Here is a 27,608-nt window from a genome sequence, read left to right on the forward strand (position 1 = left end):
ACGGGGGCAGCACCCACGGAGGCCTGCGCCCAGGCGCACGGGAAGACAGCTCCCCCACCTCGAAGCCCAGACCAAGACCGGCAGAGCCCTGGGCAGCCAGGAGACCGTCTTGGGGCAGGATGGACGGAAAACCGACGGCGAAGTGGCGGCCGAACGTGCCTCTGAAGTTGCCAGCAGCGGCGTCCGGGGTGTGGGTGTTGAGCCTTCGCGGAGGCTCTTGGTGAGCGGGCGCGGCCTGTGCGGGGCTGGGGCTGAGCCACGAACAGGCCCACAGCACAGACCCAAGGGTTCCGGGACACAACCATGACAGTAACTCTCCTAGCTGCCCTCCGGACCCGTGTACCGGCTAGAAGCCCGGCTCCCCCGAGGCTCCTAGTTTCCTCGTGACCGAGACGGTGGGAGGTGTCGCCTGAGCCGCCGCGGCATCGGGTCGGCGCCTGCTGGAGCATCTCCTGAAACCGCAGACGCCCTCGCAGGACCAGGCTGCGCACGTTCCAAGGCCCAGATCGGAGACAAAAGGCTCTCATGCCCACGCCTCCTCGCCGTGTGCCCACAGGCTTCAGGAGAGCTTCCCATGGCCGGCTGCCCCAAGTACGAGTTGTTTATTTCTGCAAAATCCACTGACACCACCTAAAGGAGAAAGTTGCAGTGTTACAGCCTCAAGGGCAGCCCCCCACCGTCTCGGGGGGCAGGTCAAGCGCCGGGAAGGACCCATGGCCGTGAGGGTGGGTCTTCACGGAGGAAGCAACTGGTAAGTGCGGCCAGGTGGTCAGGGGCCTGGAAGCAAGGAGACCGGAAGTCGAGGGCCAGAGGTATCCGAGTGGTTCGTGGGTGTGAGGAGGAGGTGAGTGCACAGCACGCCGACGTCTGTCCCACGAGAGCGCCCACTGCTGGCGTCGGGTGACGCGGTGACCTGACCGCGGACGTCAGTGACCCCCACCCCCCATCACCACGGCGCAGAAGCCTCATCCGCTGGGTGGCTCTCCCGGCACCACTTCCTCAGCACGCGCTCCAGCCCTGCGAGCAGCCCCTGGAGGACGTGGCGGAGACGGGGACACCTGGGGCTGCTGTCCACCCGACAGGCACCGTCCTCTCTGAGCCACCAGGACACGTGGTCGATCAAGGAAGCAGGTGAGGGGGGAGCAGCCCTGTGACCCCCTCGGAGCCACGGCTTGTGGGGAGGCGAGGCCCCCAAGGCAGCCCTTACACAGACGGACTGAGGGCGCGCCCGCAGCGCTGGCCTTGCGCCAGGGAACCAAAGGACCGAGAGGGGCCGACTGTAATGGGGGTGACCGCCCCCCACGCCCCTGGGGACAGGGCTGCGGCCACAGGCGGGGACTTGGGGGCCCATGGGAAAGGATGCCCATTTCCAGGGATAAAAGTCAACAGAAAACTAGTTACCAAAACTAGGAAGATTTCTAGCGGGAAAGCCCTTTCAGGAATGAGGTTTGGGTCAACCTACCAGGTGAAGACCCACAGCCAACAAGAGGTGGGCAGCTGAGGGCAAAGGAACGCGATGAGCTGCAGAGCGGCAGCACTTAACACGAGCTTCCGCCAGCCTAGCGGCCGCTGGGCTCTACACACCCTGCACTGGCCTGGTGATAGTACAGGTCAGTCCATTTTCCCCCTTGCCCGTTCCAGCGCCAACACCAGGAGGGTTAGGAGTGGTTAAGCCTTCGAGCCCACACCCAGGAGGCCGTGACCGACCATAGGAGCACCTCCTCCAGAGGTGGACACTCGACATGGGCGTCTGGCATCACATCAGGCAGAAGCAGGTTTCACTGTCTTTACCCACAAGTTCACTTTACTAGGGGGTTGCAGGTACTGGGCTGGTGAAGCGACAGATGGAACACGGATGGCTGTTGTCACACGGCCCCACCTCCCCCACGGCGGCCTCCACGCTCATCTCTGACAGCTGAGAAGCCAGAACAGGCTGTGGGAAGTCCTTCCTGGGAGGCCAGACCTGCCAGCAAGGCTGGAGGAGGCCGTGCATCACGGCAGGTGGGTGCAGCCGAGCACACACAGACTGGGGTTGGGGGCAGCCCTGCAGCGGTTCCTGGAGAACCACAGCCTTGCTGCTGCCACCTAAGCGGACGAGGAGCTTCCTGCAGTGGCCACCCAGGGCCTCCTGCGAGGGCTGACCCGGCTCTTCCGGCTGCAGCCCTGGCCCTCACTCCTCTGCCTTCCTGGTTCCTGCACTAAACCCACCAAACCTGGAAACCCAGGGATGTGCTGACCGTTAGGCTTGCTGCCCAGCGCCTTCCAGGAGCTGTTCCTCCCCAACCCTCTCCCTCGAGATCTGAATCATATCAACCTTACTCTCAGCTCCAGGGACAAGGGTGACCAGCTCAAGCCCTCCCTCTACGCCCCAGTGGCCGGTCCAGGAGTAGACGTCCACCCAGCCTGACTGGTGAGTGCAGGGCAGGGTCTTGGCCACAGCCATCGTTTCAAGATTAGGCCTGTGGCCAGTAAGATGAAGCTGCCCATTCCTGGGTGACACCTGGGTGAGAAAAATCTCTCCTCTGGACAGTATGCATTGGGAGATGAGGTCCAAAACTGCTACAGCCATTTGGTTCCCAGGGATTCAGCCTGAGGTTCACACCAACAACTTGCAAAAAGCAAATCAGGAAACTGCAGAGCAACGGACCTTGTGCCCTGATCAAGCAGTACCTGGAATCCACCCTGCCTTTGGATTTTCAACTCACATGCTGTGAAGTCTACTCAGGTCGGGTTTTCTGATAGATCCCAAAGCATCCTGACTTATTAGACTACTTTACTCGCGGATTTCTTGGCTAAATGTATTAGCATTTGTTTCTTCTCACTAAAAGTCCGAATTTTCAACAAGGCCGCCTGTGTGAGATTGACAGCTTCATCCCACTTGTTCTTGTCTTGGCTGGTGTAAGCCGCCAGGTTCTCTGTGTACTGCAAGATGGACTTTAAGAACCTGTTTAAAAGAAAGAAATCAATTTCTTTATCTATTCCCTTGTAAAATGCAATAATGATTTAAAGGTATCCCCTTCATTTTGAAATTACAACTAAAGTTCTGTAGTTAATTTTTGTCTGAGGATTCAAGAAAAAGAAATACATTCAAAACAGCAACGAGAGAATACAAATTGGATGAAGGAGAAGAACGCCGAACTAGAGTGTCACTGGAGGGGGTGGACGCCCAGACTCCACACAGCTCACACACCCTCCATCTTTCTCTCCCAAATCCACATACGACGGATGCTCTTAGCTGATGGGACTCGGTTCCAGAAAGGACCTTAGAGGCCGTCTGGACCACACTCACGCGTAGTAAACCCACAGGACACAGGACCTCGGGGGCTGTGCCTCCTGTTCCCACCCTGATAACCAGCCTCACCCGCCCTGACGGAGAGAGGGGCCACCCCTTCAAAGGAGACACGTCCCACCTGGAGCAGCTATTGCTGTTGAAAGGCTTTTCCTGAAAGATAATTCGTCAGAAAGTTCACAGGGGAATTACCTCTGACTGATGGGAAGAAGTGCCATTTTCACATTTTCCAAGTTCTCCTCAAAGTTTCCCAAGTAGCCTAAAATTTTCTCCAACTATGAATCTTTGAAATTTTCACACTTAGGGAGAAGTTAAAAGAATAATACGATGAAAATCCACAGACCCTTTGTCTAGAGGCGTAGCTTTCACTTAGGGTGATTTTGCCCCCAGAGGACTGTGGCAATATCTGAGCCATTTTTAGTCGTCAAAACTGGGGGCTACTGGCGTCTAGTGGGTGGAGGGCACCACCCTACAGTACCCGGGGCGGCCCCGCGGCAGAGACAGTCCACGGTTTTGAGCCGCGGCCTGGCCCCAGGCATCCGCACAGCTGCCCGAGACGGTGGCAGCCTCTCCAGCTTCCTCCCGATAACACTGTCTGGACATTATTCTTACACCAGAGGGAGGAATTCCGAAATCATTCACATGTAAATCACATTAAATTTTCTGAAACGTGTCAGTTTTAAAGGCTCACAAATTTGCACTGAAGTCCACAGAGAAGAACAGTTCAGGACCAGACTGTGGGGTTGAAAAAAATCACCAAGAAAATAACCAACAGGAGTGAACATGATTCAGAATTACCAAATCACAGCTTCGTCTTCTGTAAGTGAGGACACTGACCTTAGATACTGCTGATATTCTGAAGTATTTTTCCCAAGAACCACATGAATGTTGACCGATTCCAGTGCAATCAGCAATAAAATCAGGTAAAGCATAGGAGACAGAAGCTTAATACTAAAAATAGATAAAGTAAGTTAAAAGTTAATAAACTAAGTATTTATCACCTTTATAAGGAGAAAAATGTTTCTCCTAACCACTCCTTCTTTCAAAAGTCCTTAAATCCAAACTTCTCAAAAGAACACTCTTGGGTGGACAGCCGTTTTCCCAGGGGCCCTGGCCCCGGCCCCTGCAGGCCATGCGGGATGCCCCCCACCCTTGGGCCTGAGCTCCTCGCCCGGTTCTGAGCCCGCAGCGCCCTGCCTGCTCTGAGGACCGGGCTCCACCGCTCGGCACCCGGTCCCGCCGCTCGGCTCCCGGTCCCTTTGCCCAGCGGCGGCTCCTTCCTTACAAGTCAACGTTCAGCAACGGACTCTCCCAAGAGGAGAAACGCAAATGGCTTAAACGTGAGAATGGGTTCCACGTCTCTGGGACCAAATTCCAGTTAAAGTCAGACTCCAGTCTTCCCGGGAGGAATTTTAAAACATATCCCGTTTTCGGGAAGGACGTGATGTCACAGCATCATCTCATCAGCCGCCGCTGAGGGTGTAAACTGGCTGTAACCTTCCAAAAGCAAAGGAATACTTACTAAAAGCTTCATAAGCACAGATACCATTCAACCCAAAAATTCTAGGAATTTGTCCAAAATGGTAATTTCGTGAGAATGTAGCACATTCTAAAATACACAACGCTGGCATCCCCAGGTAAATCTGCTGTTATATTTTAAATCCAAATATTCATTTGAGTCCGTAGAACCCATATCCCAAAATTATAAATGGTATTTTAAAGTGACACATATGTAACTTTTCCTGAAAATAAGTATTTCTCTGAAGTCAGGGGTAGAAGTGTACCCAGAGGTTAAGAGCTGCCCAGAAGAGCTCCTCTAAACGAGACCCGCGAGCCGCGCACCTGTGAACCAGGCGCAGGTAGTTCCGCCGCTGCCGGGAGCGCAGGCTCCTGTCCTCCCACTGCCGGCGCCTCAGCTCCGCGCAGGCGGCCACCTGGCCACACACGCGGCGGCAGTGGGCGCCGATCTTGCGGAGCACAGCCAGCACCTCCAGGACGGCTCGGGGGCAGAAGAGGGTCCGGACAGGGATGCTGCAGAGCTCACGGAGCAGCTGGGGCCACCTGCAGGGCAGAGCGAGAGTCCCGAGGGCCTATGGTCGCCGGTCCTCCGCGGCCTGCACACCTGCCGCGGCCTCCAACGCGGTCTCGGTTTCCTGCTGCAATCGTTACACTGGGCGGGTGTTGATGGTGAGAACAGATCGTGTGTTGTAACGTCCGTCAGACAGACCAACGCACGCACCATCAGGGCTTATCTAATAATTCCTCCTGGGACACAGTGGGATTCTAACACTACCTTCAACGTGTAAGACTTCAAACACAGAAAACTGCGAAGTCGGCGACCCCAATATACTTCACCCAGGATACCCTGAACTTACTTCTCAGGAGGAAGGTGCTCCGAGTCGTGAGGAAGGTGCTCCGAGTCGTGAGGAACGCGGTGGGTCTTGGGCACATGGTGACACAGCTCAGCCATGATTTCGGTGATTAAAGAGCGGCAGGCATTTATTTCAGAATTACCTTCTGATCTGAAAAACAGAAAACATTTAAAGATACATGACAATGAGCAAGATGCCTAATTAGTGCCAGTGCAGAATAATATTTATTTCAGTGGTTCACTGAGCAAAGCACTCAATCTGCAACTTGCTTTCCCCAAAAATAAAATGAAAAAGCCACCATCAGAGGGAGAGGTAAAAATAAACGACACAACACACTGTGGGTGATGCACGTGCTGTCAGAAGATGCCGTGACCCGCGAGTCCTCCCTCGAGCTGACTCTGCAGTGTGTCCACGCCCACTCCTCTCCTGAGCTTCAGACCCGCTGTCACACCGTCCACTAACCATTTCTGCCAGATGCCACCCTCCTCCCCACGAGGCCTGCCTCTCGTCCCTGTGCCCTTGGTCTCTGCAAACGGTTCCCCCACGACCGGGCCCTGAACCCCCAGTCTTGGCCCTCCAGTCACCAAGACCTAGCAACCCCTCCTTGGGATCTGTCTCCCAACGGGCTTGCCAGAGAAAAAAAACCGTTCAGAGGCTGATGTTCTCGGACCCCCAGGAGGCCTGCGTGACTTGGGGGGCACTCACCGCTGAGCCTCCCTTTCGGATCCTTCAGGCAAAGGCAGCAGAGGCCAAACTCCGATGCTCCTCTCACAGCTCAGCACCTGACAGGACAATGTACAACTGCTTTTCAAGATTTTTAAATAATGTTCTAGAAAATATGTTTTTAAGTTGTTACAGATGTTGTCATCACTTCCAAGAAAAGACACATCTGTAAAACTGTTACAGATGCCACACTTTAAAACTCGGTGATGGGTCTGTTACTCGATCAAATCAGGTAAAGGGAGACAGGTGAAATATGGGATTCCAAGGAAGTGTCCAAAAGTCTTCTGACGCCTCCTGGTGAGAGTTGGTCCGTGTCCCCGCCCCTGGTCGGGGCCAGCCGTGGCGAATGGCCGTGGCCTTGAGAACACAGGGAGAAGCAGGTTGGAGACGGGCCCCTCCCCTCGTCCCCACCTCCGCTCGGGTGCAGCTGGCTGAGCACCCAGCACAGACTTCCACTCCTCAGATGGGTTCCTGCCCGGCAGAGCCCGTCCCAAATTTATGACCCACAAAAGCACAAGCAAATTAAGTGGTTGTTGTTGATGCCACCAAACGAGGTACTTTGTTACGCAGCTGATACCCCGAGCAGCGGACTCCGAAAGAACAGGATGCAAGATCGGCTGCAGAATAAAAGGTGACTAAATCACATGCGGCGGGAGTACGATGCCACGGAAAAGGTGAAGGTGCAAAACGCCCACTGTGGGGAAAGGAAGGGGCGTCGACCAGGGACCTCGAAGCAGCAGCCAAGGAGCAGGAAGGCTGGCTCCTCGAAGCTTCTCTTCCTTCCAGAACCTTCCCTCCTTCGTTAAAGCCTCCCTCCCTGAATGCTTCTGGGTCCTCCTTCTACCGGCTTTTGTTCTGGAAGCTCGGAATCACTATGGGCAGACAGTGCGATGCGAGTGGATAAAGGTACCAGAGCAGCCCGATGCGCCATCGCAAACAGGACCCGCTGACACAGGAACTCAGGCTGATTCCTTCCCTCAAACAGCAAGGACAGAACGCCGCTGGATTCTGCTCCTGCACATCTGCTGATAACCCCCTCCCACCTGACGCTACTCAGGACCTGTCTTCTCCAGGCTCGGCTTCTCCCCAGCGCCACTGCAAATCTCCCCAATCCATTCTGTGCTGATTTTACAGCTTCCTTTTAGAATTTCTCAGTTAGCAACTATCATGATTATTATATTCTTGGAGACGACCCCATTTTTGCCCCCTCGTACCGCCTACCATACAGAAAATAAAGTCCCTAAGCTACTCACCAAATTGTAACTTCCTGGTAGAAATGCTTAAGAAAGTTTGTTGCTTGTTTACTTTACAGGTTAACAAAGGCTGGCCTCATAAAGCTGGCGTCCCTCACCACCGAAAAGCAACACCTATGACCGGTCCCAGGTTAACAGCACTCAGCCACCCATCAAGTACCAAGAACGCCGAGGACACAAACTCCACCACAGCCCTAACTGCTGGACCTTAGAAAGACACAGTGGCTTGGCCAAGGCCATGCGTCCAGGAGGCGCACAGGCTACAAAGCCAGGTCTGCAAACTTGCAGCCCGGCTGGACAAGGCCGGCCTGTACCTCTCAAATCTCTGCAACAACTGACCTGCACACGCCCCTCCCCACACACCTGCTTTTTAAGCTGAGAAACTGGATGGCAGCGAGCGCCGTAGGCTTCTGCAACACTCACCAATGCTCTCACTGCTGCTTTTTCCTGCTTTAGAGAAAACAGACAGTTGTTACTACAACTTCTGGTCAGGCTTCTACTTTTCTTCTATTGCATCTTAAGTCATTTAAGAGTCCCGATTTCCAATTAGCTTCCTTCACATAATTCTCTCAGCTAAAAGAAAGCAAAACTCTTCATTAAAATAGGTCTAACATAGTAGTCAAACCATAACCAACAAAATTTTTAAATTAGGCTGATTAACAATGATAAATTACAAAGGCCACTCTGTCCACAATGCAGCAAAACAAGAAATAAATGGGGGAAAAAAAGATGCTAAACAATTGGAAAATGTAAGAGATTCTCCTAAAAAACTAGGACATAAGAATTTAAACATTGGGCTTCCCTGGTGGCGCAGTGGTTAAGAATCTGCCTGCCATTGCGGGGGACACGGGTTCGAGCCCTGGTCTGGGGGGATCCCACATGCCGCGGAGCAACTAAGCCCGTGAGCCACAACTACTGAGCCTGCGCGTCTGGAGCCTGTGCTCCGCAACGGGAGAGGCCGCAACAGTGAGAGGCCCGCGCACCGCGATGAGGAGTGGCCCCTGCTCGCCGCAACTGGAGAAAGCCCTCGCACAGAAACGAAGACCCAACACAGCCAAAAATAAATAAATAAATAAATTTTAAAAAAAGAATTTAAACATTAAAAATCAAATATAACTAAAAGAGGATTACATACTATAAACACTCAATTGCCAAACATACATTTTTAAAAGAGTAAAAATAACATTATTTACAGCTGACACATCTGTATAACTGGAAAACCCAAGTTGGCGGACTATTACAAAGTCAGTGAGTTGAGAGTGGACAAATTTAATACACAAAAGTCAAGAGCTTTCCTACGTATAAGCAGTAACTACCTAGAACTCTCAATAGCACAAAACAACTCATATGGTTAGTCGTTACTTGGAGAAGAGACGCACTCAACTTTCACTCACGCAGATACCTACACGGGTGCTACACGGAGCAGAGAGGAACCAGCCCTCACTGTGTGGTGAACGTCCGGCGGGGTCGCCAGGACTCACACCTGAAGTCGGTGACGAGCCGGCAGCCACCACAGCACACGCGGCTTCTCCCCGAGACAGGAACCCCAGGAGAGCCTCAGAGCACAGTGGGGACACATGGGGGCCACACCCCTCCCAGGGGCTCAGGGGAGCAGTGGGGGTGGCAGAGGAGGGGGACGCAGATCTGCGGCACCAGCTTGAGGTAGAGGATTGAACGTGGAGAGTGAAGAGTGGGCACTGGCCTGTGTCAGGGGACAATGTTCAATCTTGCAAAAATGTCAATTATCCCCACATGAATCCATCAGGAGCCCATTCCTGTGGGCTGGTTGTTTGGGCTTGGGCTTTGTGCTTATTTTAACTACACAGGTTCACTGGAATAATAACAATTAGAGAAGAGGCAGGACAATTCTGAAGAAGAAGAGGGGCAGGAAAGTAATCTCTCAGATATCAAACTGTATCATGAAGCTTAGCAAAGACAGGCAGAGAGAGTCCAGGTCTGGAGTCCAGTGCACACAGTATAGAGATATTTATTCTCTAAATGGTGTTCGGCCAACTTGCAAGCAATTTGTTAAAAAAAGAAAAAAAGTACAGCTAGATTCTCTAACTCACTCCCAGGTGAAATAAATTCCAGCTGGATCAATAGATGTAAATGAGGAAAAAAGCTATAAAACTATACAGGAAAACATATGAATACATTTATAATTTTGGAAAGCAAAGGGTCTTTTAAGAACGACTTCAAATGCATAAGTCAGAAAAAACATCAAAACCTAAAGACCGGTAACAAGCAACACATACTCTGAAAATGGCAAATAAGGCTAATAAACCAGTGAGGAAAATGAAACTGAATAAAACAGAGCAAAGACATTAACGGGAAGTTCACAAAAGAATTTCAGCATCATAGTTAGACATTTTCCACAGCAGAGAAAATTCTAAATCACCCATCAATGAAGGACAGCTTAGACAAATAATGACACATTGATAAGATGGGGTATCAAGCAGCTGAGATAGAGTAAGGTAGAACAAAGTTGCCAAAAATAAACTGTTAATGAAATGCTAGTTACAAAACAGAGTATGTCCTGCTTTGGAACCCGCACTGCAGGCTCATGGAAAGATGTGGAAGCAGAGACACCCAGCTACTGACAGCAGTCACCTCTGGGAGAGGGATTCCTGAGAACTTTCACTTTTTGTATTAATTTTTCTATCCTGTTGGAATTTTGAAACAAATTTTACCATAATTGTTACATGTACAGTCTGAAAAAAAGATTAAAATATAACTAACGATCTAACCTAAATTATTTCTTTTAAAATATAAAAGAATTACAGTTTATTGACAAATGCAAATATTCTACTCTCTCATTTAATAGTACTCTGTAAATTTTTCCAATTTATTTAGTTAATACTGTTTTATACTTTGTTCTCTGGTTTGCAATATCCCATCACTGTTAAAAACACAAGCAAATGTATGCTTAGGAAATAGGGTGAATTATTTTAGGTGAGATCAAGTAATATTGATTTATTTGTTATAGACAAGACCTGTACACATGTACACATGTTCAGACGGAGGCACACTGTACTCATATAAATTAAAACAAAAGATGATTAAAATATAATTAATTACATTTGAAAATAAACTACATTCCTTCATAACTTAATGACAGTGAATCTAATTAATTTTCTTTCCTACACATTACCTTGAACATTGATAATAGATCTTCATCAATAAATCTGAGTAAAAGTACAAAGGAAAATGCAAGCAACTGATTGGCTGCTTCTTTCGGAAATTCAGGTAAACTGATTTCCCCATGGCTTAAACGATCTCTTAGACGGGGACCTTCCTGATGGTTCAGGAAATCCCAGAGAAATTCCTATCAAAAAAAGGACACAGAAAATATTTGGTTAGTGTTCTCAGCAGAAAGAAGGAAAGTCCGAAGGCCCAGAAAGGGCAAGCCCGAAACATCTGAGGAGCTGCAATGTTCATTACAGAAAAGTTAGCCTGAAAAAGAAAGTCATTCAAGGTCACACAACGGAAAAGTATCAAGTTACGATAGTCCCTGGGACCTCTTGGCTTTATCGCTGCTCTGGACTACCTCAGGCAGGACCGCACCCCACTAGCTCAGGATGGCCCTGAGGAAACCCCGTCCTCGGTACCTGCACCCCACCACCTCAGGCAGGACCCCCCTGAGGGAGCCCTGTTGTCTGTAACTGTACATCCTGCTCCTCAGGCAGGATGTCCTGGGGAGCCCTGTTTCTGTATCTGCTCCTTGGCTGATTGATAAGAACCTAAGAAGTTTGTAGAACTCACCACCAGGGCTACAAAACTGCTTGCATGGCTCCAGTGTTTAGTAAAAGCACCCTTTCTCATTCTCACCCTCCTGAAAAACGAGAACTGAGTTGACCACATTTGGAAGCCAACCTTCCAATCAATAAAAGAATCCACTGCTGTGCTCTTGCATGGACAACACCATTTTTCTTTCCCCTCAGGGTTCTCCTTCTTACATGTCCTCTCTCACATCACTTGTTTACTTTTGAAGCCCTATAAAGACACTGCTTCTTTCTTAATGGCAGAAATCCAAGGACTCTTCCACAACGTAGAGGAAATTGAGTCAGAAAACCCAATTTGCTGACCCAGGCAAATTGCTGATGGACAAACAGAATTAGACAAACTAGTTCAATCATCCTAATTTCCTGATGGCAGAAAGGATGCCCAGAGAGCGTATGGAATCTGCCTAGTGTCACACAGCCGGAACTGGAACCTAGGTTGCTAACTCCCAGTTAAAAGGAGAAAATATGAAAATTCTATTTACAGTCCAAAGTAGTCACTGCAATAACTTCATAAAATACAAAACTGTGATAAGTAGAAAATGGCCCTAAATAACCACCTTCTCATCCAACACTCTGTCTTACTAGTCACATCTGACTTTGCTGTCATTCACGAAGCAGATGCAGTCCCTGCTACCAGTGCAATACAAAAGCCACAAATTCAAATATTGCTCAGAATCAGGTCAGCGAAGTCATCAGGCCTTAGGAGAAGGACATTTAAACAAAAAGCATGAAGCACAGTACCTGAGCTGGGCTCAGAGCCAGCAAATGACAGTTGCACAGACAATGAAGTTCAGACATGGCAATGCTTCAGAAGCATTTCTTATGGGCACGTCACAAGCCAAAATTAACATCATTTTTTGAGAAGTGCTAATCACATCCATAAATAAAGGATGTTAGATTGTAAATGCCTAATACTTTACCATTGCAGGCTCTCCAAGGAAAAGAGGAAGCTGATTGACTTTACCATCATTCAAGTGTTTTGCCAATATCTAGAACACCAAAAAGAAGTAAGCTGATTAACACAGTTAATCTGTACACATACAGAACTTTCAGTGTCAAAAGATATTGTACATTTGGTACAACATGCTGTGTAAGTCCGAAGCAGATTAAATGAAATAAGGACAGTCTTAATAACGTAGCAGCCACCTGTTCAGAAAAGGTTTTCTCAACCAATACAATGACTTTAAGAAGATATATATATGTATTCTTAATTGTATGTGTTTATGTATATTTACATGTATATAGGTGTGTATATGTGTGTTTATGTATATGTGTGTGTGCATTTATGTGCATATATATGTATATGTGTATTTATGTGTGTTTATGTGTAGTGTGTGTATACAGGTATACGTGTATATGTGTGTTTATGTGTATTTGCATACACTGTGTATGTGTATATGTATATATGTGTGTATATATGTATGTTATGGCCTTTCCATAACTTTAGAAATTAGGTTAATAAGACTGGGTCTCAATTAGTCTGAAAACTATATTCAACATTATCAATACCTTTTTCTTTTTTCTTTTGCTTATATGACTATCAACATTTTCCTGTAAGCATATGATTTATGGCTGATCTTTAATTTTAATTTTAATTTTAAAAGAATACAATGTTTTATTTGTTTCAAAATACCTTATAAGTTTACTTACCTCATCAAAGGTAGTATAAAGAGCTGTTGACTTCAGAAAAGGAAATAAAAGAAATAATTAAAGCAAAATACAAGTAGTGTGACACTATTCAAAGCAGGAAAAAATTCTAGCACAGGGCCACAAATATGAAACCTTCTTTTGTAAATAAATCTTTATCTAGCAACACTTTGGGAAGAATGTCATTGACAACATAAACACAATATAAAAGACATGAAAATACAGCAACCCTGGCGGTTTAGCCGTGTTAGAATACTGCCCTCACAAGTACTGTAGCTCAGATACTTTTTTTTTTTTCTTTTCTGTTGAGAAATGTTTTTTTATTGTTCATGGACTACTGATCACAGACAGAAAGCATCTGGCTTATTTGTGACTTCAATTATTAGCTCCACGTTTTAGGTTAATGCCAATATTTGAGAATCAGGCCTGAGTGAAAGCAGTAATAAATACTGGATAGAAATGACAATAAAAGTCAGAAGTATCATAGTCCAGATTTCCAGAGGTCTGATCTAAATCAGCATATCTCAGTTAAGGGGTCTTTATGATCTTATAGATTTGAATTTAAAGTTTGTAATTGAGTTTAAGGACTTGATAAGAAAACAGCATTTTTATTTTGCAAATTAAGGGTAAAATGGCTGTTCAATTTCTTCATACAAACTGGGCTTTTAAAGCATACATTTGACTAGCATACTTAAATATTTTACCCTCCAAGCATTTTTTTTCTCTTTTTTTTTTTTTTAACATCTTTCAGCTACTTCTAACACTTATGATGCCACAACTTCACAAATCACTACTCACACAGAGCACTTCTACTGATGGCTGGTATTTGTGTGCAAGTGAGCACAACTGAATATTTTCTCCAACAAATAACCTTTGTTTCTCATGCGTCTTGGTATAATTAGCCCAGACTTGATAGACACGGCTCAGGGCCAGGCTGCCTCAGCACTCTAATCCCATCTTCCACACCTTCTACAAGTGAAACCTTGAGTACCTCCATGCTCAGGTTTCTCTGCAAAACTGGAAGTGAGGAATGCCCATCTCAAAGGCTGCTGGGGAATTCAGCAGGATTTTACACACTGTGTGTCAAAATCAGTATTTTGTGGAAGTCAAGTGCTCAAGAAATGTGTTATACTTATTAATGCTTATTTACATATTTTCATTTTAATATTATCAAATACTCCTGAACATTTATTACTGTGCAGATGACTCTAAAGCCCATGTATTGCTGACCTAAAATTTTTTCCAAGCTCTATTCTAAATACTCAATTGCCTACTAAATATCCCCACTACTTCCTCAAAAAAGCTGAACTTTTCATTCATCTCCATAAACGATGTGAATTAACTTCTACCTTTTTTTTTTTCTGCCACACCGTGCAGCTTGAGGGATCTTAGTTCCCTGACCAGGGATCGAAGCCGGGCCACGGCACAGAAATTGCGTAGTCCTAACCACTGGACTGCCAGGGAATGCCCAACTTCTACCTTATTTTATGGAGTTGGTATAAATGTCTTACCTCTCACCCCTAATACATACAAGCTTCTAAAAGTCACTAGGTCTTTGCTCATCTTCATATCCTGCACTGATTCTGAAGAGACCTTATGCCATAACAAGTATTCAATAAATAATTACGGCATTTGCACAGCACTTTATAATTTTCATGTATGTATTGCTTTGTAAATAAATTGATGCTATGTTTATTCTGGATAAAAGCCTGAGCTAAAATTTAAGATGTTCTTCGATAAACTACATCCTCTGTAGAAACAGTCACACTATTTATTTGTGCAGTGAAATGACAACTAAATAACCAAATTCATGACACCACAGAGCCGTGCAGTGACTGGTCATGCTACCATGAAGTCAATTCTAAGAGCACTCGAGTGAGAGCTGTGACAACTGGGGCTCTAGTTTCTGCTGGAAGACCCAGGCTTCACTCCACAACACTGGACTGGGCAGAGCCTACATGAAAGGCACCGGGTGTGGGCACCAGCAGACATAAATATGGATGACCCACTCCAAAGGGGCCTACACCAGAGAGCTCTACAAAAATGCACATAAGGCAAAGCGGAACTGCCTCAAGATAAGACAGAAAGAGAACGCAGAGAAAAGCAGCTGTTAGATTTGAGTAGATGTGGCTCTGGGAGGTCACCACTGTGGCCGGGAGTGGTCAGGCAGGGGACAGTGGGCAAAGTGAGAGGAAAGACACGCATGTTCAGGAACTGGCGAGGAGCTAAAATTATGCTGGGGAATCAGAGGGAAAACAAACTGGAGAAAGGCTGAGGCCAGACTCTGACATCCTTACAAGCCATGCAGAAGCGTGAGCCTTGCAGGCAGGCGCTGGGAGTCATGGAAGGTTTCTAAGCAGAGGAAACCATAAAAGACACAGGAATACTCGTGAGTCTAGAAAATAATTAGTGGCAGTGTGAGAATGGATTAGAGAAGGAGAATCACGAAGACTTGTGGGAGATGAGTTACCAGGTGAGTGTGATGCGGAGCCAGGTGAGGCCTCAGCACTGAAGGACCACAGGCAAATCAGGGGTAGAACCGATCGGCAGGGCAGGTCCATGAGGAGAATGGAGTGCAGGCAGAGCATATGATGGTGCTAAAGCTTGGTGCAGAGCAATTCAGAGGATAAGGATAATAAGGAATACCAGAGAACAAATTTGTGGAAGAAAAAATTTGCTTTTCTGAAATAAAGTAAATTTGAGATGCTGGGGAAAACTCATATGAAGATATTCAACAAACAGGTGCAAACCTAACTCAGGAGATCAAAGAACCATGAGTTAGAGACAATGCCTTGGAGACTGCTGGAACTTAATGCTATAAATTGCCCTCCTGGCACTGCTTTAGCTGCATCAACAACTTTTGCCATGTTGTGCTTTCATTTTTATTAGTTTCAAAGTATTTACTAATTGGTGTTGCTCCCACACAGGCAACAGCTTAAGGCATGGTATTATGTGAGGTCTCCCAAGGAATAAATATAAAGAGAGTACAGGGTTGAGAACAGAATTCTGAGGAATGCCTATATAAAGGGGCAAAAAGAGGAAGCTGAACTAGTGAAAGAAACAAGAATACCAAGTATGGTAGATGCTGCTGTTTGTCCCATAATATATATTCTCCCTTTCCCCTACCTAATGGATTCTCCCACAGCTGACTAGGCCCACGGCCACCCAGAGACATCGCTAAGCCTCCCTGGCGGTTTTGGCCAAAAGGAAGCAGTATCCTTCGAGACGGGCGTGCTGTAGACCACCCACGGCCCACCTCACGGGGTTACAGCAGTACACCAGTAAATATGGCTGCAGAGAAAACATAAGCATCAACTCATTTTATGACACCATTAGGTTTAAAAGACTACTTGGAAATACGACAGAACCCTCAAAGACAATCACAAATAAAATAAATATATAACATATAAAATCACAATAGGAAGCCACAAAAAATGACAGTCAAGCCTTCCAAAGAAAGTTCTTAGCTAAAAAATTCATTTAACAATAAGCAAAAATATGATATTAAAAACTTTTAATTAGGCACAGAAAAATGTCGATACAGCAACAACAGTCACCATCAACCATTTAAAGCAGTGTACCTCAGCAGTCAGAAGTCTCTTTGGACATTTGTTAACTGTGGCAAAAACTTTCCTAAGTCCAGTCTCTAGTTGCACCAATAACAAGATGGCACAGTCAGCAAACCTGTGAAATTGAAGGAAATAAGCAAAACTTCATGTTTTCAAAGTAAACACTGGCACCAACACCATAATAAGGGTGCTGTATTCCAGATACTACCAATATGTGTCCAAAGCAAGGAGGAGTGACATTACTCACTAATATGAGAAACAAAAACAGAATCAAAGTCTCATTAGACTAGTGACTGCAAAACTATTTTCTAGTGTTTTAATGTATGATGAAACATTTTTAGCAGCTGCAGTAGAATAAAGTGTCATCAAAGATCTGCTAAACTTGTTTCCTCACTTCTAAAAAATACTCAGAAACCAGGATTTCAGTGGGTTCTCAAGGTATCCAATCAAAAGTACAGATCAGGATCAGGTAACTTGAAAGGAAGTGAAGACCACTGACCTCCTGATGCTTACGCTCCTGGGCTTGCTCCCCAGGAAATACAGAGACAAACTCACATCTTCTTTCTCTCATGATTCTCTAACATTGGACACCATGTTTCAGTCACAATAAGAACTCAAAAAAATATTAATAAGTTGATTCTGAAAAATAATTATCAGGGAGTTCCCTGGTGGCCTAGTGGCTAGGATTCCGGGCTTTCACTGCTGTGGCTCGGGTTCAATCCCTGATGGGGGAACTGAAATCCCAGAAGCTGCACAGTGCAGCCAAAAAATTTTTTTTAAATTTTTAAATAAAAATAAATTTATTAGTTAAATAAAAAATAATTATCTTTATTAATTGTACAAAAACTGTACAAAAAAATAATGTTTAAATCACAGTTACAAGATGCCTTTTAGTTAATTATATGAAGATATTCTATGCTCGGGTCTGCTCTTGAGTCAGTCCCGCTCCTCCCTGCTCCAACTCCAACAGCGACAAAGCAGGAAGGTTAGGGTTTTAAGAAGGCCTGGCCTCCAAGCTGCCAATGACCACTTTGTAATGCCACACTTCAGGTACCTGTTTGACTTGAAGTTGATTAATGCAACTTCCCAATATGGCAACATGATTTTTAGTATAAAAGTGGATTTCTTCATCACTTCTTCTAATACTGAAAGCACCTCATAAGTAACATCTGTAAAAATAGCAAATATTTTTAAGCACGACCACACTAATCAACTGAAAAAAAGGTGTGAACACACTTAGGGAGTGATGCCACTGAGCCGACCTCTTCAGGAAGATAAACTGTGGGCCCCGGGCAGCGTGCCACCTAAGCGTGAGACCACCTGAACTTGGGCCAGGGTTGCAGGTGACCACAGGCACCCTTGGAAAAACGGAACGTGGGCAACTACATCTCTTTAGTGATTTAAGCTACAACAACTTTGAGTAGAGGAGTTCAGGGTCAACAAGCTGATCACATTGACCAAGAAAATTAAATATATCTTCAGAAGATACAGGAACCAAGTGTGAACCCAAAGGTAAACTATGGACTTAAGGTGATTATGACTTGTCAATGTAGGTTTATCCTTGGTAAAAAATGTACCCTCTGGTGGGAGATGTTGATAATGGGGGAGGCTGTGCATGGGGGCGGGGGGGTGTGGATGGGAAATCTCCGCACCTCCCTCTTGATGTTGCTGTAAACTTAGAACTGCTCTACAAAAATAAAGTCTTAAAGAATATATACATTACTGGCAGTCACCTGACTACCAGAAGGATCCATGATACAAAAAGGCTAAGACTGCCGGGACCAAGATGATCTGTACTGTTCCCTCCAGGATTAACATCAGCAAATACAGACACAACACTTCAGCCAAAGTGGAAAAGAATGAGCCTGGAGCAAACACATGGTTTAATTGCTCTTTCAAAGTCCTGTGTCCCCCAACCCCACTAATTTGGTAAATGGCTTTCTCGTGAAAACAAAAGATGATATAGGAGAACATTTATACTACTGGTACTTTTGGCATAATGATTATGAGTACAAAGGCACGAGAGCTAAAAGGAGAAGGGAAAGTGCATTAGAAACTGGTCCAAAGCCATTTGTATGCCAACATATCTGCACGATGAACTAACTTTATCATTAACGTTGAGTCACATAGCCGTGGCCCTCAGACAACCCTGGGGGCACTGTGGGAAGAGGTAAAGGTTGATGTGGCCAAATTTAAGAGGTTCTTCATGAAACTGTCAAAGGCATCTTGCCCCTGGAGAATAACTATTCCACCTACGGAGTTCAAGTCTCAGTGCTATTTAATAACTCTATAAATATCTTTACAGAAATATATTCAGGGGAAAATGTGGCATGTGGTACTTACCAGGGAAAACGATCAAATCCTCTAAGCTTGTAAGAGTTATGAAAGGTCGATGTGCCAATGTGAACTTAGTTTGTTGAAGGTAACCCTTTAGTAGTTGACCCAATCCTGCTGTCAACAATATCATCATTGAACAGTATCTAGTGGAAAATACCATAGAGATCCATTAGAAAAACGAACTCAGCACACATATAAAAAGCTCTACTTTCAAAAAAAAAAAGTTTAAAATTAAGAAAATAAAACAGCATTAAATTGCAGAAAACTCCACGGGCTGTGGGGATGGAGCTCTGCAGTGGTCAGGAAGACCACTGACGTCTCAGAAACCTGTGAGCTTGAACCTCGGGTCTCCCACGCACCAGGGCGCTGTGCCCGTCACCACCTGCGCTTCTGGGGCGCAAGTCAGTGAAATCATAACCCTATCACCACACCAGTCATTCTGCCACTAACATTCAGTTTTATCTTCAAAATCCTGTCCCCAAACTCTCATTCTTCTCAAAATACACCTTTCCTTGATGTGAAATTCAAAATAAAACAAACTCTTAAGTATATCAAAAAAGAGAGAGAATCCCTCCCCCAGCACCTTACTTTGGAGGAATCTCCTGAGGTGCCGCGAAGCCGTGCCACAGGACGTTGCGAAGGTTGAGTCCGCACGGAGAGCCCACGAAGACCTTGAGCACGTCCATCTAGGTGGAGAGGGGGCAGATCACCGGGTCACTGAGCAAACCAATACAACACTGGGATTATGTGAGCTCTCTTCTTGGAATTAATGGAACCAACGTTATACAGTAACGATGACAATAATAACAGACCAACACTTGCTGAGCATTCAACATGTCAGACACATTTTGTGTTTGTTACTCACTCACCCTCAGGACAACCTCTGAGGAAAGTACTATTATTCCCACTATGCAGAAGAGAAAAATATAAACAAGGAGAGGTGAGACCAAGGTTTCAGAGGCCACAAAGCCACAATGGGGGATGAGATCCCACCCAGGCTACACTGCTTTCATACCATACACCAACATTGCCAGTATCTAGATAAAATAAAACAGAAAGTGATAAACAGAACAGAAACTCCAAAGTAAGCAGCATGTGCTCGTGATAAAATACAGAGGGCAGTGACGAAGGGCCAGACCACAGAGGCTCCAGCCTCTTCTCTGACTTGAAGCTCACCGTTCACCTGCTCTGTCCCTCCATCTACAAAGCAAAGACCCTCCCAATACAAGGACCCTGCTTATCAAACTGCAATAATTATACCTTTCCATGGGCTACCTCTGGGTCTGGAGCACCACACCTTAGAGGAGATTCAGAAGAACGGAAGCCGTTCAGAGACAAAAAGAACTCAACCCCATGTCATACGAAAGAAGAGCTGAGCCTCCAGGAGACTCAGGAGAGGACAGAAGCTGTCTTCACACAACTTAAAGGCTCGCTGGGAAGAGGAGACAGATGCATTCTGGATTTCCCTCGAAGGGCAGAAAGTTAAAAAGAGGGGTTTCAATTCAATGTCAAAAAGCTTGACAGCCGGTCCTTCGATGCTATTCGGGGAAGTCTTGGCTCTCACACTAATTTTAAATACTTTACTATTAACTTAATTAAATGTTAATGACTATAATATTAATAATTTAATATTGTTTTAAATTTAGTATTATTTTAAATTAATTGTTCATACCATCGGGGCAATCAGAAATATATATGCCAACGAACTAGGAAAATTATCTGGGAGCTAAAAGGGCTGCGGGTAGGCAAAAGGCTCACTGCACAACACAGGCAGGAAACAAAGAGCAGAAGAAAACGACGGAACTTAAGAATTCAGCATGACACCAAGCAGTCTGCACTTCCCTCCACACCCTCCGCCAAAGAAAACAATCCTTAAGCTGACAAGGGGTAAGGAACCACAGTAAGAGTGGGAAAGCTCTACTGACAATGGATTTCTTAATGTCTTGTTTGTAGTGTCCTCCCGGCTTGGCACTACCCTGGCTTCCTCCTTCACCTCAGCCCGGCCTTATTCAGTTGCCTGAAGGTTATTCACTGGTCTTAAACGATCTTGATCATGTGGCCTCTAGAAGGTCTGAAAACGTACATAGCTCTGCATGTTTTTTAATTGGCATCTAAATTTTTTTTCCACGGTAAGTTTGAACAGCTGCAAAAGGTATAATTTCTCGCATGTTAAAAATATTGATTTTTTTTAATAATAAAACTATAATATCACTCTTTAAAGGGTTAAAATTTTATTCTAGAATAAGTTAGTATTATCATTTATAACTTGCAGAATTAGTATTATAATTAATACGTAATCAGTGGATCAAAAGACTTCAAGTTGCTCATTTGCCTGGCCCCCCGGAGGTTATTATATCAGAGGCTATCCCACCAGAGGTCATCACATCAAAGGTTACCACTACACCTGAGGCTCTTACACCTGAGGCCCTCACACCAGCAGTCATCACACCAGAGGCTGTTATCAAACCACATTAACACTCAGGACAAGAGGGAGGTGTGTCTTTTGGCTGGAAAGGGGATGTGAGAAAGGAAAATATGCTTGAATCACTGAAATTAATTTTTTCCTAACAGAGCATCAATTTTTGAGGAACAGAAGTACAGCTAACATCGACTGTTTTGTGCTGTGTCTACTCCATCAGGTTTAGGTGAACAAGCTTACCACAGACTGCCCAAAGACTTGAGCGAGCTCCAAAGACGCAATCAGATCTCTTAAAAGAAAGGGGCATTCCTTCCCAATCAGTAAATACACCTAAAATTCAAACAAATATTGTGTAACAATCGTATTATGAGTCAGATGATGTTAACAAAAAAATCGCCCATAAAGCAAGCGTCTGTACAAATGAGAGGACAAAAGTACCGAAGACACTGCCGTTTTTGATCTCATAATCATTCAAAAAGAAAAATATTTTAAAAATCTGTGCTAAGTGATTGTATAGGAAAACAATACTTAAAATCAAGAAATCTGAGCGAAACTGCAAAACAGGTTAATGTTCTTTCTGACACTTTACTGGACCAACAACGAAAGAGTCCTCAAACTTACGTCAGCCAGGGCTCGCTCCAGACATGATGTCAGCTTCATTAAGCTAAGAGAAATAGCAAGAGATTGAAGACTTCCCAAGGCATCAAACATTTCAGGAAATAACTGTTTAGAATAAGACATATGTTAGAATTCGTGTTCAATAAGTATTATTTCTCAAAGGCACAGTTCTATTAATGGAGTTCAAACCTCTAATGATTTCAATTGGCATATTTTAATGACTTTTTTGGTATAGGTAAACATTTTCTATATAAATATAGCAATATCCAAAGAATCAAGAGAGATGTGTAACTCCTTAGACGTTCAATATCTAAGGAGTTTTTGGAAAGTTCTTTATTTATTTAAATGCTTATTAAAAGCAATAAATCTGGCATAATTGTAAATTGAAAGGTCAAATATTTTGACCTAAATCTTATTTCCCATTTTGATTAGTTCTTAAAAATAGATAAACATAAGGCAGCTCACCCTGCCACTTAAGGGCGCTACTACACAGGGAAAAGGGAACACCCTTCCACCCTACATTAGGAAATCCAAAGTATTTTAGAATTAGACTCTTTTATAGTTACTGCTCTACTGTAATCATTTAATGTTCCAAGTGAAATGGTTGGTTTGAACCAACCACCAAACCAACCATCAAGCCATCCAAAACAAGGTCTGGGCCCCAAGCTACTCCTCCTCCCTTCTATTCGCCCTCAACAAGCCAAGCACCCCCACCTCCGGTCTCCCGGTCCCACCGTCTCAGGAACACCTTACTACCGGTCTGTAAGGTCTTTCTTTTTTTCTGGAGCTGTCCATTTTTCTCTGTCCCAGGACCAGCACCCATGCACCAAACTACGTCCCTAAACCCCAATCCTGACACCGCATCCAAAAACTTCCTTTGGTCAAAGGATGTCTCTCAGCTCAGGCTTTGCGGGCTTTGCAAACAGCTCCAACTTTGCCTTGCAACACTCAAGCCTTCTTACAGCTGAGGGCCCAGAGGATGGAGGAGACCCCTTTAAAATCAGCAAGTAATAAGGGCCTCTAAGTGGAATCTGCAGTCTTTTATTTCTAAAGGTTGTTCAAAAGCCGAACCTCTGGAACACCTGTCCACTGGAGCCCCGGAGAATATCGCGTTTCAAACTGCCCCTTGGTCAGAGACGACAAATGTAAGTGGACAGCCTGGCACACAGGGCCCAGCAGCCTCACGCTTCCCCCGTAATCCAGACCCTGGGCTTCAAGGATAAGAAAGCAAGTTAGTACCACAGCTCCACATCGTGTGATGCAAATGCCTAAATCATCAAAGAAAAAGGGTTTTAATTATGAAATTTCCATAAAGTTGGCAACCAGTTTATAATTGAACTTACAATACAGATACTCATGTTGTTGAAAATAAGTTACAAAGTGTTCATCTGATTATAAAAGAAAAACTCTCATTAGCGAGTTTGAAAAATACAGAAAGGTTCAAAGAAGATAAATATTTTTTCATTTTTTCAATCTCTTTATCTGTATATAAGTTTGTACAAAATCAGCGTCATGTTGTTATATAAAATATTTTAACCTGACTTTTTAATGTAACATTATTAGACTATGAGATTTCCAATGACATTATTAATAATAATTATTATTAATTATTTTGGAACGTATTTAGAATATGAATTTTTGGTTTTGTTTTTTTGATAAGTTTTGGTTGAACATTCACATGGTTCACGACCAAAAAATATAAAAGGGTGAAAGTCTCCCTCCTGCCACCAGTTCTCCTTCCTATAGCAGCTACTGTTATAAATTCCTTGGGTGTATTTAGAAATATTTATACATACACAAGCAAATAACACAAATATGTGCTCCTCCTATATTTTCACTCAGCCATACAGCTCAGAGAGATTTCTGGATCAGAAAGATGGGCCTCCTCACTCTTTTTCACCACTGCATAATATTCCCTTGCAGGCATTTTTTTTTTTTTTTTTTTCCCCTTAATTTACTTAATCAATCCACTACTGCTTGACATTTGGCTATTTGCAATGTTTTTTCTTTCTTTCTTTCTTTTCTATTACAGAATGCTGCAGTAACTTGGCACAAACACATGTTCATACCTGTGACTGGGCCTGTCTTGTATGTTCCTGGATGGAATTGCTGGGCCACAGCACATTCGCTTATAATTTTTACAATTATTATTATTTTTCCCAACCCACATCCCTACTTCAAAAGACATACAAGAATGCCTGGAAGACATTTAAAATAATTGCACATATCACTGGTCACTCTATACCCTGAATTCATATGACTTCTATCTTCTTCCCTCTTCCACCTGGATCACGGGCCGTGAGCTGAGAGCCCCTCAGCCCTCACTGCCCCCCGACCCCTTCCTTCTCACACCTGGTTTTCAGAGCCCAGCTTTCCCTTAACTCTCCTATGCTTCTCTGGCCACATTCCCTCTTTCCACACCGATTCCTTTTCTCTTTCAAATTAAGCCTGTACTGTAACTTCAAATTAAGCCTGTACTATAACATCTCCTAACCCAAAAAGCAATGAGCAGAGAGGGAAATTTTACAGGTCAAGACATTTTAAATGCAACAGTATTGACGGGCGTTTGGGCTTCAGAGAAAGTACAAACCTGATTCTGTATAAACCACACAGTCTGTAATTGTCGTCCAGCATACTTCACCATTTTGAGTTACAATACTACTGATATCGCAATTTTCTCTGGCTTCAAACCCGAGTTTACAAATCATATCATACACTGAAGGAGAAAGACACGTGGTAATAGGATCCTCTATTAATATCTGAAATATAAAACATAAAACACACTGTTTAACAGGAAGTAAAAATTAATTTTAGTATGTATTTAAGTCACATGAAAATTCTATTCTGTCTATTCTGAGTATATTCTATTCTCAGTATAGAATATACTCAGGTATAGCTACTGTGTTAACACACTTTCCGAATGCCATGAGAACTATACAATTAAAACATTGTGATCAAATATTAACTAAAGATTACTTATGCAAATATTTCCAAATAAATGTTTAAAGATTTTAAATTACTTTATTAATCATAGTACTTAAGAATTTACAGAAGCTCAGTATATTTTATGGATAGTGCCTTATTCCTTTCAGCATTCCTTTGCTATCCCAAAGTTATCAAAATAAGCATTTTTAATGAGGGGTGGGAAAACGGAAAATCAAGCATAATGAGTTAAAAGAGAAGCAAAAAGCATAACTCTGACTCCCTATATGGTGTAAAAAGCAGCAAACCACACTGCTTTTCCATGAAGGATTAAATAAAACCAAATTTTCAAAACTTTCCCGACATTACACGAAGCTCATCTTATAAACCTGCAAAGAGATCACATTCTAGGTCTGAAACTGACCTGGGGTCTTTATGTGATGTATCAAGTTCAGGGGTCTCTGTGTTCTAACATCAGTACGTGCTGGCAGCTCCCTGATCTGGAAGCCAGCCAGCCTCGGTTCCTCCCTCCCGGTCAGCGTCACCCTGTCACCCTGTCCCCAGAGGCTTCACTTCCCCCTCTCAGGCCTGGTTGTCAGGCACTCCTTTCAGGCCCTAGCAGGTGAGGTGCTGCCGAGACTCGTGTGGAACATTCAGTGGTCCTCTGGGACACCTGCTCAGCCAGCCGGTGCACACCCCTAGGAGCACTGCGGGACGGCGGCGGGAGAGGGGACTTGCTCCCGCCGCCTGCAGCCTGGGGCTTCCTGTGCGCTTCCTATTCCTTTGTTCCTATTCCTATTCCTGCACTGCCCTGCAGCGGCAGCTGAACTCAGTGTGCAGTCTTCCCGACACCTGTAGGCCCAGCTTTACCACCGAACGCCCACCACAGACACAACACCATGCGTCAGTGCCTTCCCTTCAGAACTCTGCTTCCCAGACTTGCCAGGCCCTTACACGTAGCTGGGCAGCTCAGTTTCCTCCTTAGACCCCTGAGTTTCAGCCATGCAGGGGCCCTCCTCTAAGTTTCTAAGCTTTAAAATTCCGACCACTTCCCGTAGCTCCCTCAGTCCTAGGGGGAGTGACTGCTTCCCGCAGCTGCCGTGTCCACAATACTACTTGCAGAGCTCTCTTTTTATCCTTTCAGATAACTAGTTAACAATTTTTACCTAGTTAACTCTTTATATCAAATTATCTTAGTGCAAAAACTAGTGTGGTTTGTCTCTGGACTAACACAGAAATATAACTCTAAAAGGTCACATTCGCATCAAAAGGGACTCTCTGCATTTTTAAAAAGGATTCGAACTCTAAAGGAATGAGCTGTAGTTCTGGAGTGACAGGTGACAGGCAGAAATGATATTTCTGCACAAAAGCCCATCTACTCCACTAGCAAAGCGGGCCCTGGATTTGGCACCTGAAGTTGTAAAAAGGGTCTCTTTTGGTTGTAGACACTAGATCAACACAGTTGTCCCTCAGACTCAACCAAACAGTAAGATCTTAGAGCACAGAGACCACGTCTTATACAACATTGTATCCCCAGGACACAGCATAGACCCTGGCACACAATAAATGAAAAATAAGAGTTACATGAATGATTGGCTCCTCCTACCCTGAGCTGCAATACACCCCTCCAAGTCTCCAAGACCTTCAGATTTGAGGAATGGCTATATTCTACCCCTACCAACACACATACAATTCTACAAGGTGGCTTCTATGTTAACTTTTAAGCCCATACTCTGTTAGGCAATAAAATCCAACCTCAAATCAACAAACATTAGATGCTGCAATGCTCTGATTGTCACTCATGACAATAAATACATCATCCTGTGTATTACACTCAGGAACATGCCTGTCCCCCACTAGAAGCCAGAAACCCTGCATGTTTGTGTGCATGTATGTGCACCTCCCACGCCATTTTTGATACTTCAGTGTCTTGTCCAGAGCAGCATGGGGTAGTGCAAACACCTTCTCTGGTTGCAGTAATTAGAGATAATACTTGAAAAGCACCTAGCACATACTACTCAGAAAGTAGCAGCTAGTGCTAAAACTGCTGATAGATGACTGACATTGAACTCCCTGAGACAGGAATGTAAGTAAAATCCTTATTTTGAGGCAACCCCACTGAATCCGATCTACGGTCAGTTAATGAGACCCTTGTGATTTAGTTTTACGTTATCAAAATGGCCTAAAAATGTCCAATGTAATTCTGACTTGCAAATGTGAGCCAGAGGCGAGTATTCCTACACATACTTCCCACACTGCTCAGGGTACCACCTACCGAAAACTTCCCTTAGGGGCGAAGGCCACTCAGAACAAAAACTATAACCAACGGCGCGTTGTGCGAGCACGCCCCCGGCCCCGGTGAACAGAGCCTCCACACGCGCGCAGGGCATCCCCTCGGCCCCCACACCACGTCCTCGCGGACTGCCGCCGGGACCTCGGGCCCCAGGAACGACGTGGGGTCGGACGGCGCCAAGAGGCAGGAGGGCGGGCGGGACGGGTCCAGCAGGCGCCCACCCAGCGCAAGCACGGCCGCCCTCCTCCGCCGCGGCACCAGCTGCGGCCCGGACGGCGCTTCCCGCGCCGCACCCCGAGGGGCGCGCTCAGGAGAACCGGTGACACCAACTTTACCTCCATGACTTACGGCTCCCGGCCGCGGCGCCGAGGGATGACGCAAGCC

General features: G+C 45.1%; 1 protein-coding gene across 8 annotated transcripts; it reads right to left on the reverse strand.

The window, feature by feature from the left end:
* Positions 1–331: 331 nt before the first annotated feature.
* ERMARD (ER membrane associated RNA degradation) lies at positions 332–27,597 on the reverse strand. 8 transcript variants are annotated; one of them, XR_009506099.1, is made up of 19 exons: positions 27,560–27,597; positions 24,600–24,768; positions 23,081–23,220; positions 22,013–22,114; positions 21,632–21,721; positions 19,561–19,658; positions 18,979–19,115; positions 17,690–17,804; positions 16,648–16,750; positions 13,070–13,099; positions 12,340–12,408; positions 10,789–10,962; positions 8,001–8,087; positions 6,367–6,443; positions 5,665–5,811; positions 5,132–5,350; positions 4,127–4,240; positions 2,706–2,944; positions 332–630 (listed from the first exon to the last, which is right to left on the reverse strand). XR_009506099.1 is itself a non-coding variant. In XM_059940789.1 (18 exons), exons 1-18 carry the CDS (start codon positions 27,563–27,565, stop codon positions 2,764–2,766), a joined length of 2,055 nt encoding a protein of 684 aa, XP_059796772.1. In that variant the 5' UTR covers positions 27,566–27,597; the 3' UTR covers positions 1,777–2,763. The 8 variants fall into 8 exon arrangements, 7 of the variants coding, with proteins under 7 accessions (XP_059796772.1, XP_059796774.1, XP_059796771.1 ...); XM_059940789.1 differs by lacking the exon at positions 332–630 and having other exon boundaries at positions 1,777–2,944; positions 8,001–8,084; XM_059940791.1 differs by lacking the exon at positions 332–630 and having other exon boundaries at positions 1,777–2,944; positions 8,061–8,087.
* Positions 27,598–27,608: the final 11 nt, after the last annotated feature.

The sequence above is a fragment of the Balaenoptera ricei genome, chromosome 12, assembly GCF_028023285.1.
Source record: "Balaenoptera ricei isolate mBalRic1 chromosome 12, mBalRic1.hap2, whole genome shotgun sequence".
Lineage (NCBI taxonomy): Eukaryota > Metazoa > Chordata > Mammalia > Artiodactyla > Balaenopteridae > Balaenoptera > Balaenoptera ricei.

Coding starts and splice junctions, on each gene's coding strand:
- ERMARD (XM_059940788.1), bottom strand. Junction 23,221..24,599: donor TGTGGTTTATACAGAATCAG/GTTTGTACTTTC, acceptor TTATCCTTGAAG/CCCAGGGTCTGGATTACGGG. Junction 19,116..19,560: donor CCTCAGGAGATTCCTCCAAA/GTAAGGTGCTGG, acceptor ATTTTCCACTAG/ATACTGTTCAATGATGATAT.